We start from the raw sequence: 22,552 nt of genomic DNA on the forward strand, positions 1-22,552 counted from the left end.
GATAAGCAGGCACGGAATGAGTTACACTTTAAGGTGTGTAACACGAATATGACCTGCGATAAATATAGTTCGGCTGCATGAACTACGTTAACGCATGTTGTTAAAGTACACCAGGAATCCTCACAGTACATGAGAGATAGCACCATGTGAAACAGGATTAATGAGGAATACTCTGCCCACCTACGCGAAGTGTACACTACAAAAACGTGAATTTATTGCGCTGATGAGGAATCATAATTGTATAAAGTGGCCTACATTACCTCTTACTGTCATTTATTTCGTCATTCACGACGCCATCCTAAGGTTCTGAGTACATATGAAATGAAGTATCATTAAATTCCTGAAAAGACCAGAAATCCTTGTTCCTTCATTTATTAACGAGATGACACGTAATCGTTTGACAGTTTCTTCCACAGGTGCAAGTAGAATGTTTAGAAGTTTAAATAAAGGAGAGAGATATTCTGTGCGTAACTGTAATGCTTTTAAGGCATGACTTGACATTTCCGTGGTTTATTTTACCAACCCAAAATTGAAATCACCGAAATCTAAACCTACTGCCGTAAAAAAAAAGAAAATGCAGCTTCAATCATTTTCTTTAATAAAACGACAGAAATAGACTTGTGATGGCAAGTTTCCTACTGCGCATATCCTTATCACTGGCAACAAAATCGGTGTCATGGGTTATGCCTTCTTCGACTTTTAAGACAGATAAAGGCTGACTTGGAATTAGTAAAGTGACCTACATCTGAGCACAGTAATCAGTATATGAATCACAATTTCATTTATTCCACAGGTTTTCTAACTGACGTCGCTACACACAAAATGCTACTTCAGCACACACCTACTTCATACGAACATGAGGAAGCACCGCGATTATACATCAGTATCCCAGAAATAAATACAGGATAATTTTCATCCATGTCAAACTTCATGGTGAACGAAGATGTCCGACACAGTGCACACGCCAATGTGCGCATTGGCAATATTATTTGAAGTCCCGACCTAACTGTTCGTGGTACTAACAAGTAGGCAGGTGACGGTCATAACTAGTCCGCTTCAGAGCGCACAAATCAACTAGGCATCGTATCATGTAGTTGCTCCGAAACCTTCTACTTTTACCAGAGTGAGGACACGCCCCGTTTAAATAAGATGGACATGTCTGTCAATGTGAAGCAAAGTAAGTAATGTCACTACTTCTGATAGACGGTACGTTTACGACGTTTCAGCCTCCAATTCTTCGTACACAAACTATTCGAGAGTGCTGCGTCAATGACGTAAGCCATAGTTCAAACATTCTAGCTTCTTCAATTTAAAATGTATAAGCTCCGTTCACTTATTCAGATAACTATTGAAGTTTTGTACGTTACGGTAGAGTGAATAGTGCGTATAATTGTTTTACTTGTCTTTCGTAACGTGTTCCGTGACTACGGAGACTTCCAAAATTATTTTTGCAATTTAGATCACATATACACACATCAAAAAAAGTTTTGCATCACCTCGGTGCCGAGAACTCCAGATCCTGCACAGAAAATTGATCAACATAAACATCATTTCCGCCTTTTTTATTGGTCATGAGAACGACACATTGCATGTTGTACCACTATACAGCGAGACCTTCAGAGGTGGTGGTTCAGATTGCTGTACACACCAGTACCTCTAATACCCAGTAGCACGCCCTCTTGCATGCCTGTATTCGTCGTGGCATACTATGCACAAGTTCATCAAGGCACTATTGGTCCAGAATGACCCACTCCTCAACGCCGATTTGGCATAGATATCTTTGAGTGGTTGGTTCAAATGGTTCAAATGGCTCTGAGCACTATGGGACTTAACATCTGAGGTCATCAGTCCCCTAGACTTAGAACTACTTAAACCTAACTAACCTAAGGACATCACACACATCCATGCCCGAGGCAGGATTCGAACCTGCGACCGTAGCAGTCGCGCGGTTCCCGACTGAAGCGCCTAGAACCGCTCAGCCACCGCGGCCGGCATACAATATCCACAGTCAACGTCTGTCTTCAGGAGTTCTGGCAACCAGGATGATGCAAAACATTTTTTGATGTGTGTATTTCAGAAATGGTCATAGGTAGAAAGCTGCGGTTTGCGGCTTAATGCTCGAACTTACCTAAAGTTTTAATTTGTTGACGAATGGACTCTCAGTGCTGAATAGGAACTGCTTCATCAGTTACAAGAAACAAATGCCACAATGTACTGATTAAACTGCTAATTAGATACTGGATTAAATACAGTGAAGAGCGAAAAACACTGGTACACCTGCCTAATATCGTGTAGGGCCATCCGAGCACGCAGAAGTGCCGCAACACGACGTGGCAGGGACTCGACTAATGTCTGAAGTACTGTTGGAGGGAACTGACACCATGAATCTTGCTGGGTTGTCCATAAATCGGTAAGAGAACGCGGGGGTGGAGATCTCTTCTGAACAGCACGTTGGAAGGTATTCAAGATATGCTCAATAAGGTTCATGTCGGGGAATCTGGTGGTCATCGGAAGTGTGTATAAACCCAGAAGAGTGTTCCTGGAGCCACTCTGTAGCAATTCTGGACGTGTGGGTTGTAGCATTGTCCTGCTGGAATTGCGCGAGTCCGTCGGAATGCACATTGGACATGACTGGATGCAGGTGATCAGACATGGATGCTTACGTACGTGTCACCTGCCGCAGTCGTATCTAGACGTATAAGGTGTCCAATATCACTCCAACTGCATACGCCCCACACCATTATAGAGCTTCCACCAGCTAGAACAGTCTCCTGCTGACATGCAGTGTCCTTGGATTCATGAGGTTGTCTCCATACCGTACACATCCATCCGCTCGATACAGTTTGAAACGAGACTCGTCCGACCAGGCAGCATGTTTTCAGTCATCACCAGTCCAACGTCGGTGTTGACTGGCCCAGGCGAGGCGTATAGCATTGTGTCGTGCAGTCATCACGGGTACACGTGTGGGCCTCCGGCTCTGGAAGTCCATATCGAAAATGTTTCGTTGAATGGTTCGCACGCTGACACATGCTGATGGACCAGCATTGAAATCTGCAGAAATTTGTGGAACTGTTGCACTTCTGTCACGTTGAACGATTCTATTCAGTGGTCATTGGCCTCGTTCTTGCAGGATCTTTTTCGGGCCGCAGTGTGCTGTTTTATCGGATTCCTTATATTTACGGAACACTCGTGAAATGGTCATACAGGAAAATCCTCATTTTATCGCTACCTCAGAGATGTTGTGCCCTATCGCTCGAGCGCCGACTATAACACCATGTTGAAACTCACTTAAACCTTGATAACCTGCCATTTTAGCAGCAGTACCCGATCTAACAACTGCGCCAGACACTTGTGTTATATAGGCGTTGCCGATCGCAGCGCGGTATTCTGCCGGTTTACTTATCTCTCTATTTGAATAGGCATGACTATACCAGTTTCTTTGGCGTTTCAGAACAAATTCCTCTACGAGTAATATGTGCTGCCTAGAACGCAGCTACTAGAACGTATTCTTTCAGGTGATGACGCTGAGTTGGGGAGCTGAGGCGGGACAGAAAAGTTAAAAATTATTACGTTGTCTTGAAAATGACTAGAAAGAATTATTCTTTTTTTTAAAGATTGAATAAGGTGTCAAGTTCACTAAATACAGTATTGGACTGTAACCTCTTTAGTGTGGAACCATTTATCGTTTGCTTGTCTGAGATAGAAAAACAACGGTACAGGAAAACAGTGATGAGTATGGGGTTCGAACCGCAGTCTTCCCAATTTCGCGTTGTACATGTCATATTCACATTTATGTCTGTGCCCACAAGCACGGCGATAAGGCAACTGTAGACAATATTCGCAGTTTTCTCAACATTACTGGATATTATTACCGAGCGAGGTGGCGCTGTAGTAAGCAACTGAACTGTATTTGGGTGGACGGCTGTTCACGTCCCCATCTTCCCGATGTCCTCAAATAGATTACGACAAAATACCAATATGGTCCTTTGAAAAACCAAGGTCTATTCTCTCCCCCAAACCAAACTAGTTATCTGTTGGGGCGTTGCCCCACAATGTTCCGTCCTTTCGAATATTATTCTAATTCCACTTATTAAAGTTTCGTGGAAATAACTTTAAATTAAAGGCCCGCATGACAAGGAAATTCATTAATTAATTTCCTTCAGCCTTATGTTGGGCATATGCTTAGACACGATAGGAAAACTAGTAACTGAGGTGTTTATAAAATGAATTTTCATTGCTGTAAATGATTTTATAAAAGTCCTCCTGGAGGTTAGCTGCTGTTTATTTGAGAATACCTTAAATACTCCATAAATAATTTCTTTAGAACAACTACTACTGTTATGCTTTATTATTAACTTTTAATTTAGTTCATAAATACCATGATTTACCCCGTGCAATTTGTACGGTTCACTACAGACATAGGAACCACTCTCAACTAGAGTAAAGCAGCGACCTAAACAAGTTTTCCTTTCTTGTTCTGATCATCACGTTACAATTGTGTGGCCACAATCCGCAAACCGAGCGAAGTGGTGTAGTGATTAAAACACTAGGCTCTAATTTGGGAGGTGCCGGGTTCAAATCCCCGTCAGATCATTCTGATTTATTTTGTGCTTGGTATCATTACAACACAGCTTGTGAATGCTGTGATTATTCACTGAGGAGGTTATAGACACTTCCTTCCCATATTTTTCCAACCCGAACCACCGCCTGTCTCCAATGACCTCGAAGTAGACAAAGCGTCGAGCTCTTAACTTTCTTTTCATTTATCCAATGTGGCAGAAGAGATCACCATGCCACCCGAAAAACCTTTTACACGAGCTGCAGTTTTCCAGTAGCAATACAAGGTACCACAGATTGGCACCTGATTATAACAGATAATTCATTACCCCAGACAATGTTCTTGATTGAATATCTTCATAATTATACATGAAAAGCGCGAAATTGTCGATGTTCTACAATATCAATTTATTTCGCTAACAGTTTTTCGGCTTACAGAGCCATCATCTGAACTTAATATCGTCGTCAAAGAGGATACAATACTGCTGAGCAACACGACATAAATGAAGACAGGAGATTCACCATTAATGTTTTGTTTATACATGCAGGTCCCGTTGTAATGTTTTTGTTGATATGGAAATTAAACTAGGCAGTCGATTTCGTAGTAGTGGTCTGCTTGTAACTGGAAACAACCATCCTCACTTACCTGCTATTGTTACCGGAAATTTCTCTTTTTCTTCCATGTTGTGGTCAGTAAATGAAATTTTCGCAATATCTTTGGAAGCAGTTGTATCAAATGACATCTCTAGTAGATCAGCAACCACTCCCATGGATGAATAAATTAAATGGATACCGTAATTTCGTTCGAGTTGTAGGCCTGCAGTCAGATAATACCTTTATTGCCAGAAAACTCATGAACGACAACATTGTCGAGGATTATGTAAGCACCTCTAGAGGACAGAAATGTCATCGACGATGACGAACATCTGTTCTGATGAGGAAGAATGAAACTTTACACATGTTTGACAGTCTTAGGATATCTGAAGTTTTCAATGGATTTACGTGGTAGGTAATTGTTTGTTTATGTATGTTTGTAACTCTCGATATACACTGCGCACAGGCAATTGTGTGTACCGAGCGAGGTGGCGCAGTGGTTAGACACTGGACTCGCATTCGGAAGGACGACGGTTCAATCCCGCGTCTGGCCATCCTGATTTAGGTTTTCCGTGGTTTCCCTAAATCACTCCAGGCAACTGCCGGGATGGTTCCTCTGAAAGGGCACGGTCGACTTCCTTCCCCATCCTTCCCTAATCCGATGAGACCGATGACCACGCTGTCTGGTCTCCTTCCCTAAACCAACCAACCAACCAGGCAATTGTGTGTGATGTTTAACATGTGTGAGATTCTGCACGACTTACAGACAACAAAATAATGCAGAATCTCATTCATCAAAAACATCACAACAAATGGCATAGTACACAGACAAAAACTCATTTGAAAATGGGAATCGTTTCCAGAAACGAGTCGTGCGAAATATAAATAAAAGAAAATCATTGCTGGTAACATAAAAGTTATTTATAAACAAACCCATTCTTTCACACTTACAGGCTTTCACAAACAGTTTCTAACAGATCAAACCATTAAATCAGTGTTTACAAGTCCCTGTAAAGAGTGTTTCTCCATTTTCGACTATCATCATCAAATGTAATCTCCATCATGGACACATCAAGGACGACTTGTATTGTTTTTCAAGCTTGCGTCACCAGTGTCACTGCAGCTGGCAGTTGTTTACGAACACGTGCATTTGTTTACGAACACGTGCATCACACGTGTTCCCCATCCAAGATCCAGAACTGTCTACACAATTTTTACCCTAAAAGTTAAGGTCAATCTGTGTAAATGAAAGAAGTATCTTTTGACTCAATACCACATCAACATCATTCAGTATTTTATGGCAGGGAGGACGCAGGCTGTTATTCTGGATGGAGAGTCACCGACAAATGTTGAAGTAGTTTCAGGTATCCCCCAGCGAAGTGTGATGGGACAGGTTTTTGTCCTTAGAAAATACGGTATCTATGACGAAGTGCTATCTGAAAAATACTCCAGAATATTTGGTTAGATATTAATAAGATTTCAAAACTGTGCAGTTATTGCCAGATTGCTACAAATGTTCGAAAAATAAAACTGTGCATTCATCTCATCCAAATATCTGGGTGTAGCAATTTGTAGAATATGTAATGGAATGATCACATAGGCCCAGTACAACGTAAAGCAGCTAGCAAACTTCGGTTGACTGGGAGAATTCTGGGAAAATAGAATCAGACTACAAAATAGATTGTTTACAAAAAAAACTCGTGCAATCCATCCACTGTTAGGCTCATACTAAATAAGACTAACCGGGGATACTGATCCTACACTAAGAAAGGAAGCACGAATGCTTTCATGTTTGTTTGATTCACGAGAGAGCGACACGAAAAACCTAAACTGGCAGATGCTTGAAGACAAACGTCAACTATCCCGCGAAAGCGTACTTACAACGCTCCAAGCACCGTACCAAAAGAGGTACCTAGGCATATATACTACAGGTTTCGGCATATCGTTTCCTCACACGGGACGTGTTTCTCACCGTGAAGCACACCAACGGTGGCTTCCAGTGCAGTGCACACTCAGAAAAGAGCTGGTACGGCATACGGAACTTTGTCACCAAAGTGATCTGCAAAATCAGCGCTCGCCATCTGCAGTTGTCGGCTACACCGTTCACCATAAACATGTTATGCATATTTATAACGTTTTTCTTTTTTTTTGCGTTCGTCTGGAGTCATAAGCTCTGGCGTAACGTGTTTCAATCTTTTCAATTACGCTCGTTTACAAACTCGAACCCTCTCTCTTGAACGGAGAGCGCTCTTATTCATATGCAGCATTGAATCGCTATAAAGACAGGGTTGATAAGAAATATATAGTACAATGTTTGCAACATACATATATCGAATTTATTATCAAAATAGTGGATGCATATAAGACATAAAAATCATGAGAGATTTACATATTTTCTTCCGTCACCAGCAACAAAATAAAGCGTTTGCATTTTTTGGATAGAAAATGGTATAAAGGCACTCACTCTCCTGTTGTGTTATTACATACTTAGTATTTTGGCCAACCTCCGTTCTTCCTAATTACCTCAAAAATTCTCTATGGCATTGATTTGTTAAGGTTTGTAGTTCCAGCAATGAAATTTTCGCCCACTCTCCTCGTATCGCTCTTTTCAGCTCACATGCGATCTCAAATTGCCTTCCATGCGATAAAAACGCCTTGCAATTATTGTCCACAGGTTTTCCATGGGTTTCAGATCCGGGCTTCGAGCAATCCAGGGCAAGAATGCGATATCTTTATCTTCAAACCACATTTTGGTTGTAACGCAATCATGCATAGGTGCACTATCTTTTTGAAACATTCGACCTTCGTGACATAGTATTGTCAGTTCTGTCTCTAGCATCTCAATGTAAATGTTAGAGTTCATTCTAATGTTCCGCCAAGCAATGCGTGACTTATCTTTTGGTTGGTCCCGGCGGAGGTTCGAGTCCTCCCTCGGGCATGGGTGTGTGTGTTTGTCCTTACGATAATTTAGGTTAAGTAGTGTGTAAGCTTAGGGACTGATGATCTTAACAGTTAAGATTTCACACACATCTGAACATTTTGAACTTATCTTTTAGTGCACAAGGCTTTCCAAATCATAACACTTCCACCACCAAAATTTCTGCTCGTTCTTACCGGCTGCTCTGTCCTTAGATCACGCCGATAAAATTGAAATCCATCCAGCCCATCTAAATCAAACTACTTCTCGTTACTGAAGATCACTTTATTCCATTCTGAAGTTTCAATGTGGCCTGTTCAGGTTTGGTTATTAGAGCAGATCTCTGCAGTCGTTTCTTGAATGCAAGTTGTTTGTCATTTGACAAAATTTGTCGTACACGTTTGGCAGTTACTGGCGACTTTAAATCAGTAACACGTTGAGAAGAACGACGGTTTGTGGCCCTTCCTTTGCGCAAAAATAAAAAGTTTCGATGCCTCAGCTAATGTTCTACGTTGCCCATATTTTCCGTTCCGTCCATATCCTGCGCCCAATCTAACTAAATTATGAATCATTGTCCTTGAACGGTTCTACTTCTTGGCGATTGGACAGTTCAATTTTCTTGTACGCATCCATTTTTACTTTTCCACCTCATGATAAACTGTTTTCCGCGTGGCACTGTCACAATCGTAGTTTATGAACTCAACAGGCATTATCACTAATGCTGTCTGTTTCCTACCTACAGCAAAGGCATATACGCGCACACTAACATCACGGTGAGCCGACAGAATTTATAATGAGTTGCACCCTCTATAGCTGAATCACTGATCTTTTGTTATATACTGCACTACTGATGTCGAAAATACCATTTGACTGCATTCGTCGGTGTACTGGATCTCAAGCTACTGCATGTACACAGTCCGCAACTGTTCCAGTCCACAATGTTTACTTCAGTCCACAATGTTTACTTTCCTACAAATATCCATGCCTTTACCCTGATTTCCACTACGGCACTGAAGGACATACTTTTATCAAATTAGTAAGAGAGCTCCAGAGTCATTAAGAAAATATGGAACTGAATATAAAATATTTGCAGGAAGCGAACCGGCGACATTCCAGTGCTCAGTTGGCGTCTATATACGTTATACTGAAGTTGACGGTTGTTATTTCAATTTATGTCTTTGGTCTTACGATATCCTAAATGCTTTAACTGCTGATCTGTGATGTTGTTGTTGTGGTCTTCAGTCCAAAGAGCTGTTTGAAGCAACTCTCCATGTTACTACTCTACACTGTGCAAGCCACTTCATCTCCAAATAACTATTGCAACCTACATCCTTTTGATCCTGCTTACTGTATTCATCTCTTGGTCTTCCTCCATAATTTTTACCCCCGACACTCCCCTCCAGTACGAAATTGGTGCTCCCTTGTTGTCTTAGAATGTGTCAACCAATTCCTTCTTTTAGTCAACTTGGGCCACAAATTTCTTTTCTCCTCAATTCTGTTCATTACCTCCTCATTAGTTATATGATCTACCCATCTAATCTTCAGCATTCTTCTGTAGTACCACATTTGAAAAGCTTCTACTCTCTTCTTGTTCTTCACCAGAAGCAAATGTATGACTTATCTGAGTCCGTCTTTCTCGCTTGAGAAGCTCCGCAACATGAAATTCCACGTTTTGACGTAACAAAACACACACAGCTCCACGTCCACGATCGCTTTCACGTCGTGTGTGTGTGTGTGTGTGTGTGTGTGTGTGTGTGTGTGGAGGGGGCGGGGAGTGCACGGATCGCGCGAAGAGAAGATTAGACTAATTACAGCACGCTCGGGGGCATTTAAGCAGTTATTCCTCCTGCGCTTCATACCCGAATAGAACGTGATTCTCTGAATACGTTGTACAATGCGAAGTACCTCTGTCATGGCTATGCAGTGGTATGCAGATAAAGCTGTGGGAAAAAAAGGACAGCGTTGGAGCTCGGAGCAGCTCTCTCGCGGGACGTCACAGGCAGAACATAGGAGCAACCATGTTGTATAGCGTCAAACATGGTATTTGGTGGATTTTCTTTCTCACAGATTAGGCGGTATGATTCAACCTGTTTCAAAGCATCAGAAAATTAATTTCTCGAATAAGCGTACTTTTAGCTACCATTTGTGTTAATATAATGACAGGAAACCACACACTGAATCCAAGGAAACTGGTACACCTGCCTAATATCGTGTAGTGCCCCCCAAGCACGCAGAAGTGTCGCAACACGACGTAGCATGGATTCGACTAAAGTCTGAAGTACTGCTGGAAGGAACTGACGCCATGAATCCTGCAGGGCTGACCATAAATCCGTATGAGTACGAGGGGGTGGAGATCTCTTCTGAACAGCACGTTGCAAAGCATCCCAGATATGTTCAATCATTACATCTCTGGGGAGTTCGGTGGCCAGCGGAAGTGTTTACTCAGACGAGTGTTCCTGGAGCCACTTTGTAGCAATTCTGGACGTTATGCGGTGTCCACTGTCCTGCTGAAATTGTCCAAGTCCGTCAGAATGCACAGTGGACAGAACAAATGCAGGTGATCAGACAGGATGCTTACGTACATCTCAGATGTCAGAGTCGTATCTACACGTATCAGTGGTCCCATATCACTCCAATTGCACATGCCCCACACCATTACAGAGGCTCCAGCAGCTTGAACGTCCCCTTCTGACGTGCAGGGTCCATGGATTCATGAGGTTGTCTCCATACCCGTACACGTCCATCCGCTCGATACAATTTGAAACGAGACTCTTCCGACCAGGCAACATGTTTCCAGTAATCAACAGTCCAATTCCGGTGTTGACGGGTCCAGGCGAGGCGTAAAGCATTGTGTCGTGAAGTTATCGCGGGTACACGAGTGGGCCTTCGGCTCTGAAAGCCATTATTGATGATGTTTCGTTGCATGGTTCACATGCTGACACTTGTTGATGGACCAGAATTGAAATCTGCAGCAATTTGCGGAAGGGTTGCATTACTGTCACGCTGAACGATTCTCTTCAGTCATCGTTGGTCCTGTTCTTGCAGGATCTTTTTCCGGCCGCAGCGATGTCGGAGATTTGATGTTTTACGAGATGCCTGATATTCACGGTTCACTCTTGAAATGGTCGTGCGGGAAAATCCCCACTTTATCGCTACCCTGGAGATGCTGTGCCCCATCGCTCGTGCGCCGACTATAACACCACGTTCAAACTCACTTATATCTTGACAACCTACCATTGGTAGCAGCAGTAACCGATCTAACAACTGCGTCAGACACTTGTTGTTTTATACAGGCGTTGCCGACCGCAGGGCCATAGTCTGCCTGTTTACATATCTCATTTGAATACCTATTCTTGTACCAGTTTCTATGGTGCTTCAGTGTATATAGGTCGGTAACGGCTTCCTGTACTTGATATTTCTAGTGTTATAACTTGTGCGCTACGAAGGGATGCCTTTTCGTTATTATGGCGCAATATGACCTATCAAAAGCGTGTCTTTTTGGTATAATTTGTACATTAAATATCAAATAATGACATTTTAGGTACAGCATATACACAATATACTTTTACCACATACGAAGACTTGTTTGTAACGTCAATGTTATAGTATCGTGAGCTCTTCAGTTGTTCATTGAAATGTAGCAGGTTCGCGTCGCTCTCCTTCCAAATTCTTTTTCATCTCTTGTTTTCTAAAAGATTCTGGTTCTTTCTTATTAATTTAATATAACTATTATCTTAAAAGTCGATGTTATTTATTATAAATAAAGTATTTGCTGCAATTCTTTAATGTGTCCCCAGTGGCCAGAGATCTGTGAACGTGAGTGGCAGTCTATGTCTGAAAATAAACACACGTTACATATTGGAAGGTTTTGCTATTATGAGACTTTCTATAAAATGTACATACACCTATATCTAGATTTAGCGACTGGGCCGGCCGCTGTGGCTAAGCGGTTCTAGGCGCTTCAGTCCGGAACCGCGCTGCTGATACGGTCGCAGGTTCGAATCCTGCCACGGGCATGGATGTGTGTGATGTCCATAGGTTAGTTAGGTTTACGTAGTTCTAAGTCTAGGGGACTGATGACCACAGATGTTAAGTCCCATAGTGCTTCGAGCCATTTGAACCATTTTTATCGACTGGTTCATGTTTATATCTTGCTAGTAAACATCTTTTTCAGTGAGGGCGGGCCTCGATCTTAAAATCTATGTGATCAAGCACGTTATTTCATAGTGAAAGAGCGGTTTTGGTTGCAACACTGTATTTTTATTCTATTTATATTTCGCGTTTCACCTTATACATACCATCTTCAGATTAGCCTAAGAGGAAAAAATACGAAAGATGTAGTTTTTCCACGCAGGCCGATCTGAAGATGCCAGTATAAGACTAAACGCGTCATCGGAGGATAAATAAAACAAAAAAAATCAGTTCTGCAGCCAAGGCTGTTTGTTCTTTCATATTGTTACCGCTTGTCGTTGTAATACACCGCCACGGATTGGAAAAACGTTCTTTTATTTCAGAATGTTGGTAGTGAATATAGCATAGAGAATATGTATATTATGTATGCGCTAACTGATATTACACATTACACCTTCACCATAAACAACTGAAAACTGAAAATGAGATGGGGATTCATTTGAGTTTGCGAATAACTTCAACTAGTACGTATCCCAGCTCTTTGTACGAGATTATGTAATGTTCGTCTACCAGGAGATCGCAGTTCGAGCCATCGACGAGTCCGAAATCTCCTTCGCGATTTTCTCCGCTCTTCTTCGGCAATCACTCACAGAGTTAAGACAGCTGTTTTACGCTCGTCCATTTTCATAACGAAACTGTGTAGTTAGCGAGCCAAATAAAGGCGAAAACTGCCGCCGGAGAGCGCTGAAAGCACAAATCTCGTTAGGTCGGATGCCCCGTCACGTCTACGTCAACGTTAGCTGGCTCGTCCCGTGTGAGGCCGGCTTAGAGACGAGTGAGGAAGGAGCTCTGGTAACGTTACTTTGGTCGACCCCTGTGCGATGACAAGGCGAGGCACTGTCGGAGGGACGTGGCCGCACTGTGCGGGCAGGTTTTCGCGAGCGTGAGAGGGCCAGGGGCAAGCGCAGGCGGAGGCAGGCAACTCTTTGCGCACGGCGGCGAGGTGCAGGTAGCAGGCTGAACCCGGACCAGCCGCTCGCGGTACAGTCCGTGCACAGCAGAGCCACCTTCCCATCCGCCATCTCCGCTCTGCTCCGTCCTGCGCGATTTCGTCGTGGGTGGAAAAAATCTTGACAGCACGAAAACACGGAAAACTGCTAGACAGCTGGAAATGCGAGAGCATTGAAAAGAAATTTATTCGGTTTGGGACAGTTCAAAGCATATGCTACCGCTAGTAAATCACACCGTTATCAAGTGCACCTTCGATTTCCGCTGGAAGATACTGCCGAAGACAATTACCGTACCGTTCTCGACGACAGCCTGTTGGTTAATTCATCTCTTACGAAACCGATCACTGGCTTCGCCGTTACAACGCACGTTACACAACGCAGCCTCTTGACTAAGCATGGTTACATGAATTTTGAAGCATTACCGATTGATTACCTCCGCATGAAATTTTTCGTAGCCTCGTAAGAAATAAAAACACACGTCAGGCAGAATGCTGTGTCTTCTCTGTCCAAAATGAGCTCCTGCTTTGGAAAACTCCGCTGCGCAGTTACGCAGTGAGCATTACGTGACAACGTCCTCAGTGACCATTACGTGACAACGTCCTCAAACTCAATGCAATCGCGCACCTTTGAAGTGAACATCATCATGTATGCATAAAACTAATGTGCGTTCGAGACGAGTATTTCTCATACCCGCCCATCCGCCCAGAAACATATATTTCGTGATTTCCCTAAATCATTTCAAGTGATTGCCAGATGACTCCTCTGATAACGCCACAGCTCAGTGTCTTTCCAACACTTGTGCAGTTTTACTAGTGTTCAGCCTTAAATGACCACGATGTCGACAGGATTTTGTTCGTTTTAAAATTACTGCAGTATAAGTAACGGACATTCAATATTGGCTCAGAGAACATGTCACAACAGTTCCTCACTCCGTGTGTGCAAGCGTTTTGAAATTTATGGAACTCTCTAATAGGGGAAGAAGGGGGGCGAACTATAGATAGTGGCACAACCCTTATTACACGCGGGAATAATATGCAAATCCATGCAAGAGAGATGCCATGTACCGTCATCATCAGTAACGTTATAACGATGTATTATTGGTATATCATCTTCATACCGCGCTCTCCTCACGTGTTTTCTGTGCTGATCGATCAGTTTCTATCTCATTAGATCGTTTTATGCAGCACATTAGTTTAACGCTAGGAGTTGCATCACATGGTAATGTTACAAGAGCACAGGAACATAGTTCAGGAGATAATACTAATGATAATATGGCCCACACTGAAATGTGAATGTCACATAAAGGGTAGCATTCTCAAATGTTCATAAGACATAGCAATTTCCACCTGTCGGGAATGGGAATGGCGCAGGCGATTACTTGTTTCGTATTAGGCGCTACTCTCAGCTCATTCAAAAATACCACCGTGATATTCAATGCATTTTTAGGTTCTTTTTACGAACTTACAACATGCTGAAGTAATTGCAGGGCAGCGACTTGTGTTAATCAATATAAAAGGATGCAAATTTCACTTTCGTTTACTTGATGATTAGTTTCGGGTCGGGAACCACTTTCAGATCATCTAGATAGTCAAAATGATATCCCCCAAAATACAATAACCACGTCAAGATAACAAACGTATATCTATAATAAATTGAACAGGGTTATCTGTCTGCACTGAAATTGTTCATTTGCAGTTTGTTAAACGTATATGTTTGTTATCCTGATATAGTTCTTATATTTGGAAAATACCATTTTGACTATCTGGATGATTTGAAAGTGGATCCCGACCCGAAACTAGTTATCAAGTAAACGAAAGTGAAATTTGCAACTTAGGCTGTTTTTCCGTTGTATTTATTATGTTCATTTTTGACACTTTTGGTTTGCTAATCGGAGCTGGTGGTTTCATTCTGCGTGAACCTACGCGGAAGCGCTTAAAACGCGATCACACAATATTTAACCTGCGACCTTTGACTGAAACGCAATCGTACAGTATTTAATCTGCGTCTCCGGATTTAGTAAATAACTGAAGAAAAGCCGGGTGACGTAGGTATCAAACGCGACAAGTTTAAGATTAGTGAACCCTTGACAAGAAAGTACATGTTCATCTGATGTTTCTCTTCAGAATGGTCCAAATTGTCACCACTTAACGTACGGCCGTTTTCTCTTTCAACATCATCTAAGCCCGAAGGAACAGAAAAGGAAAACCTTACATACCAACTCCGACAACACTTCGATGCTTTTCTGTCTGTGTGTTATTGGCAGATGCCTAGTGACCGAACAATTTATGATGGACTCGTTAACTTCTGAGATTTAGCGTCGTCCCTAGGAGTTTGTCGAACGGTACTGTGGCTGACCGACGACACAGGCGCTATATCTCTCTTCGTAGGATGGTCAGTCTTCCTGGACATCAGAGAAGCTGATTACGACAGCAGCAGCAACGGCAGCAGCACATGAAGGGGTTCAACCACGCCCTGCTGACCTGCACCAATTCCCTTGCCCGCTGCTCAAGGCGCTGCTGCTTCCCCGGTTCGTCTCGCTTACAAATGGCAGTATGACCGGAACAATGGGAAGCCAGAGGACGCTTCGTGCTTGCGTGAGGAAGCAGTTGCGCAGTTGCCGGGCGGCGACTGTCTGGCGGCGGAACGTGGGACAGGTAACGCAACAAAAAGCCCACGGCACACTGCCCGTCGGCCCAGCGGATGTGGCTGCCGCATAAAGCGCCGCCTTCCAATTCCTGCAGCTCCCCCCACCACACCCCTGCATCGGCGTCTCGCCTCCCCACAGTAACCCATCTCGCCTCCCCACAGTAACCCAGCTGTTGATGGTTTCCAAGGGTTATGCCCTCCTGCTTTTCGACCTTCGGTTTGAAGTTTCGCTTTCTGACCACCAGACGTCACATACGACGAGCCGCTCCCAAACACATTTCTCGGACTTGCTAGTGTGTGGAGAAACGTATCTCCCACGAAATAAACACAAAAAGGAAAATACGAAATTAGTCGCGCTCCGCGACAGTGTTAAGCAAAAAGTACTGCTCTGGAAGTAAAGTGTTTCGAGTCAGGGAAACAGGAGGCATCGAGTGTATACAAAGAAACGCTGCGAATGGCCACAGGGCTGCTTGCATTCCACAGTGTGTAACAGAAACTTTGAAATGCTTAGCTTGTAGACACGCAAAGAAAGATGCCATACATATTGCGGAGAACTTGCTTACAAAACTCCAGGAATGGTCTTTCAAGGCAGTTCCAGACGATTATGTCGCGTATAGAACGTGCACACATAAGCACCTAGCACAGAGGAGTACAAGCTGTCATTCTTCCCATGCTCAATCCACGAATGGAGCAGGAAGAAATCGGAATATGTGCCGGCCGCTGTGTCCGAGCGGTTCTAGGCGCTTCAGTCCGGAACCGCGCTGCTGCTACGGTCGCAGGTTCGAATCCAGCCTCGGGCATGGATTTGTGTCATGTCCTTCGATTAGTTAGGTTTAAGTAGTTCTAAGTCTAGGGGACTGAGGCCCTCGGATGTTAAGTCCCATAGTGCTTAGAGCCATTGAACCATTCGGAATATGTGGTACAATAAAAAGTACCCTCAGCCACGCACTTCACAGAAATTCGCAGAGTACAGCTGAGGATGTAGATGCAAACGAAGCCATAGGTGTAGACTACGGCCAGTTCACAGAGAGTGCAGCTCCTTATTGTCTTTTCGGGAATTACGGAAAACCTATTTTGGGTAGCGCAAGAGATTTCAACTCGGGCTCGGCGTATTATCAGTCAGTCAGTCATTCATTCTGCAGCTACGTTACTTCGAACTTACGAATCTGTTTCAACTATTTAAGTAATGTACGCAGAAGTTGTGCACGGACTTAAAAATCTGTTCACAAAGCAAAACTTTCGCCTGCAGCACGCAATATGTGATTAACCGGTTCCTTATGAAAGTTCTACTATTTTCGTAAGAAGAACAATTCTGCTCCATGGATAACCTTGAGAATGGTATATCGTCTGTAAAACTACTTATGCCTGCCGATTACGCCCTCTGATTGTCTATGTAGTGTTAGTTTCAATAGGCATAAAAATACGATGCACCATTCGTAAGTCTGCAGCGGTTGCAAAACGAAATGTTCCGAGAATTAAGGTACATTCGTACATTGGACATGAAATCTAGGGGACCGTGGTACGGAACTCTGTGTTGTCAAACCCGTGAATATCTTCTGTGGATCAAAATTAATGTGCTCATAGTACTTTGGTTCAAATGGCTATGAGCACTATGGGACTTAACTGCTGTGGTCATCAGTCCCCTAGAACTTAGAACTACTTAAACCTAACTAACCTAAGGACATCACACACATCCATGCCCGAGGCAGGATTCGAACCTGCGACCGTAGCGGTCACGCGGCTCCAGACTGTAGCGTCCAGAACCGCACGGCCACTCCGGCCGGCCCATAGTACTTTAAACAAGACCCTACATCATTCCTTCTCTCATTCTTTGTCAGCACTGAATTGATGTTCCAACTGTAATTATCGTTATAAAACTACACCTTTACAAATAAAGAAAACAAAGTCGCTGTCGTATATGTGGTCCACTGTATATACAATTATCTGCTCTCCAGATGACAGCGGTAGTTAGTTTGAGAATTACAAAACTGGCTACCCAAATGAAAGTGTAAGCGTATGCGATTAGCAGATACAGTAATGGAATCATCAATAGGAAGGTTGAAGCAGCAGACTATGTCTTTTACATGGAACTGTGCTACTGAGATTAATGCGCGTTTACCTTCCTTCGGCGTGTGATCCAGCTCAGTTATCAAGTCATTCGGGGAGAAGAGCTAAAGTTTAATTTGCAATCCCGATCACGGCAGAAATTTTTCACGCACACAAACGCTGTCATAGCTGAAAGTCACGTTAACTGCATGAAAATGAGTGCTATAACCTACTGGGAATCGAACTCCGAACACTTGGAACTGAAGGCTCACTGTCAGTAGCACTCGCCCCTACAGCGTGCACATCACTCATGAAAGCCACGAGTGTTTTTTGTTTCTGTTCTCCACATTTATTATATTGCCATTGTGAAAACTACGCCCGTCTTCTCGTAGATGATTTAGTTTCATTACCCCCAGAGACGAGAGTCGGAAGGCCTCCCTAGCAATCAGTGTTTTCCTGCTTTGCGCGCATCTTCGCCTCCCACTACGTGCCTTGTTGCGATCTCCTTCGTCTGTTTATTTTTGTACATTGCAAAGTCGCTGCTTACAGACTGAGGGCAGCAGAACGCATGTAGTAACAGAAAATTAAAGTTCTTCTGCTTGCACCATTGATCTAAAACAGAGGACAGCGTTTTTACGGAAACACTAATTATGTTATATATAAATCACACGTAAATGAAACGACCTGAGTCATCAGCATCGCATTCTGGGGACTAGTCTCTGTCATTAGGTCGGGACACAATGCCGCTGCACGGGTATTACGTTTTTCTTACACTTCTGTCTTCGTACTAGACGTTAGATGCAGGTACAGAGGTACGAAAAAATAGGAAGGCGTGATTTGCACATACCACCACCCATAACTCCCCACAATCTCGATTCGGTACAAGCGTACTTCATCGTAACAACAATGGCGTGTCTTTAATAGCAGGGGAAGCAGCAAGTATGTTAAAGCCTTTCTGCGCCAAGGTCGTGCGACGAGCATACAGTACGACAAAAAAGAGGCACGTCAGAGTTGTACCGGCAGCCCATGAGGGAGCAGCACGTCCGGTACCTACCATATCGTGAACGTCTTTGGCGTCGGCGGCGCTCCAGCTGGCATCCACGGCATGCCACTGCACGGGCGGGTTCACCCAGGTGTCCATGGCTTCCATGGCGCGCTCATCGCATGCCGGTGGCCACCGTCCCGCGCACACACTAAGTGCAGACTGGGCGCTTCCACCGCCGCCGCCGTAGACACCGGCGGCCTTCGCGGACCACGTGGTAGCCGCACCGCGCCGCCCCGGGTCGCTTCTCGGCCGCAGTGCGCATGCGCCACAGACGCCGACTCTCCATTTCACTTTGAAGTGCCGCGCAACATCACACAGGTACGTAGCGTAGTTGGTGGGCTCCCGGCGTTTGGAGCGGGAAGAGACGCTTGGGGTCCGCTCCGTCTACATTCTTCGTTGTCCGGCACACGCACGCTTGCTTCTCGATATACTAATGATTAAAAAATTCAACACTCCAACAACTCTAATATTTGGGTCCAGTACGATTAAGATTGTAACGTAGCTGAGATGACCACTCTGTGACTGACACTGCCGGAAAAATTAACCTAAGACAGAAAACATCGGTAATGAAATGCAAGCTTGAGGACGAACTGTACAATGGGCATTACTACACTACTGGCCATTAAAATTGCTACACCAAGAAGAAATGCAGATGATAAACGGGTATTCATTGGACAAATATATTATACTAGAACTGACATGTGATTACATTTTCACGCAATTTGGGTGCATAGATCCTGAGAAATCAGTACCCAGAACAACCACCTCTGGCCGTAATAACAACATTGATACGCCTGGGCATTGAGTCAAACAGAGCTTCGATTTCGATGGCGTGTACATGTACAGCTGCCCATGCAGCTTCAACACGATACCTCAATTCATCAAGAGTAGTATCTGGCGTATTGTGACGAGCCAGTTGCTCGGCCACCTTGTCCAGACGTTTCAATTTGTGAGAAATCTGGAGAATGTGCTGACCAGGGCAGCAGTCGAACATTTTCTGTATTCACGAAGGCCCGTACAGGACCTGCAACATGCGGTCGTGCATTATCCTGCTGAAATGTAGGGTTTCGTAGGGATCGAATGAAGGGTAGAGCCACGGGTCGTAACACATCTGAAATTTAACGTCCACTGTTCAAAGTGCCGTCAATGCGAACAAGAGGTGACCGAGACGTGTAACCAATGGCAACCCATACCATCACGCCGGGTGATACGCCACTATGGTGATGACAAATACACTCCTCCAATGTGCGTTCACCGCGATGTCGCCAAACACGGATGCGACCATCATGATGCTGTAAACATAACCTGGATTCATCCGAAAAAATGACGTTTTGCCATTCGTGTACCCAGGTTCGTCGTTGAGTACACCATCGCAGGCGCTCCTGTCTGTGATGCAGCGTCAAGGGTAACCGCAGCCATGGTCTCCGAGCTGATAGTCCACGCTGCTGCAAACGTCGTTGAACTGTTCGTGCAGATGGTTGTTTTCTTGCAAAGGTCCCCATCTGTTGACTCAGGGATCGAGACGTGGCTTAACGACCCGTTACAGCCATGCGGATAAGATGCCTGTCAGCTCGACTGCTAGTGATACGAGGCCGTTGGGCTCCAGCACGGCGTTCCGTATTACCCTCCTGAAGCGACCGATTCCATATTCTGCTAAGAGTCATTGGATCTCGACCAACGCGAGCAGCAATGTCGCGATACGATAAACCGCACTCGCGATAGGCTACAATCCGACCTTTTTCAAAGTCGGAAACGTGATGGTACGCATTTCTCCTCCTTACACGAGGCATCACGACAACGTTTCACCAGACAACGCCGGTCAACTGCTGTTTGTGTATGAGAAATCGGCTGGAAACTTTCCTCATGTCAGCACGTTGTAGGTGTTGCCACCGGCGCCAACTTTGTGTCAATGCTCTGAAAAGCTAATCATTTGCATATCACAGCATCTTCCTCTTGTCGGTTAAATTTCGCGTCTGTAGCACGTCATCTTCGTGGTGTAGCAATTTTAATGGCCAGTAGTGTACTAGCGCCTAGAACCGCTCGGCCACACCAACCGGCGGCCAACTCTTCACCAGTAAATCTATCCATACTGCTCACTGTTAACGTACGACTAACACTGCCGGAAAAATTAACCCAAGACAGAAAGCGGTACTGAAATGCAAGCTTGAGGGCGAACTGTGCATATTAACAACGGCAGGTACCGTGAGGGAATGGAACAAGTCTGGTTCCAAACAAGCAGCGCATATCGTCGACCAGATATCATTAGTGCAGTAAAGGTACAAAGATAAGTGCAGGTAAGAAATCACACGAAATGCAATTACTATGTAACGGGCCGCTGGAAAAATTGGAAATTTGTGGTAAGTTCCTATGGGACCAAACTGCTGAGGCATCGGTCCCTAGGCTTACACACTAACTACGTAATCTAACTTAAACTAACTTATGCTAAGGACAACACTCACACCCATGCCCGAGGGAGGAGCCTAACCTCCGACGGGGGAAGTCGCGCGATCCGTGGCGAGGCGCCAGAGACGGTGCGGCTACCCCGCGCGGCGAGACACTGGAGACCACCAGCCCGTTATACTAAAATGCTCAGGAAATGCCGCTGAATAACCTCTGAAACATTGTTGTTGGAGTTCACGTTCACCAAGTATTAAACAGGGTGTTTCAAAAAGAATGACGTGATTTATGGGCGGTAATAATTACGAAAAATGGGATGTTCCGGCAAGGAAATGTGTGTTGTTTGAATGGGCGTGGCCTAGAGTTAAAGAAAACCGCCGTTAGATATCAGTCAATGCGTCTTCTCAGTTTGCAGTCAGTCAGAAATAAGATGGCGTCAGCTCAACAGAAGGCGTTTTGTGTGCTGCAGTTTCCAAAGAGTGAGTCAGTGATTAGGTCCAGCGTGCTTTTCGTCGGCGTTTCGGCTATTATCCGCCTGCAGCAGAAACATTCGTCATTGTTATTACCAGTCTGAAGAGACAATATGCTTGTGCAAAGGTAAGACCGAGCGATGTGGCGCAGTGGTTAGCACTCTGGACAGACGATTCGGGAGAACGACGGTTCAAACCCGCGTACGGCCATCCTGATTTAGGTTTTCCGTAATTTCCCTAAAACGCTTGAGGCAAATACCGGGATGGTTTCTTTGAAAGGACACAACTAGTGCGAGCTCTTCTGGATGGTGGTGAAAGGAAATAGGTTGACTTCAGCAACGCTCTGCTAGGGGACATGGACGTAGGGGACATGGACGACGATACATTGCTACCACGGTTAATTTTGAGTAATGAAGCAACATTTCATGTTAGTGGTGAAGACATAACATGCGCAATGGGGACTGCAGAACCCTCATGACATTATTGAGCACAAAAGAGACTCACCTAAAGTGCGCAGAAGTACAACTTCTGACAACAGAGATCGCTATTGTACAGCATTTATTGTGATGACCGGTTTTAGTACACTACGCTGTCATCATCAGATCTTCCGCAGTGCACTGAACGTTGATGAAACGCATATTATACCGTGTCATATCATAGAGCGACCTAAAGTGAACGTTTTCTCGTGAAAAAGTGTACGGTCCCCTTTTTGAGAAAAACTGTGATTGGATCGAGCTTT

The 22,552-nt window shown here is 44.2% G+C and overlaps 1 protein-coding gene across 4 annotated transcripts in view; it reads right to left on the minus strand.

The window, feature by feature from the left end:
• The window catches only part of LOC126177072 (steroid hormone receptor ERR1), a 474,719-nt gene that overhangs the window by 323,557 nt on the left and 128,610 nt on the right, over positions 1–22,552 (minus strand). For 2 of the 4 annotated variants that reach the window (XM_049924332.1, XM_049924314.1), the window contains exon 1: positions 18,956–19,093. The exons of the other annotated variants lie outside the window; for them this stretch is intronic. In XM_049924332.1, the coding sequence (XP_049780289.1) occupies positions 18,956–19,051 (96 nt within the window). In that variant the 5' untranslated portion in view covers positions 19,052–19,093. Of the gene's footprint in view, positions 1–18,955; positions 19,094–22,552 lie in introns of those variants that run through there. 4 annotated transcript variants of the gene reach the window in all.

This window comes from Schistocerca cancellata, chromosome 1 (assembly GCF_023864275.1).
Source record: "Schistocerca cancellata isolate TAMUIC-IGC-003103 chromosome 1, iqSchCanc2.1, whole genome shotgun sequence".
Classification (NCBI taxonomy): Eukaryota; Metazoa; Arthropoda; class Insecta; order Orthoptera; family Acrididae; genus Schistocerca; species Schistocerca cancellata.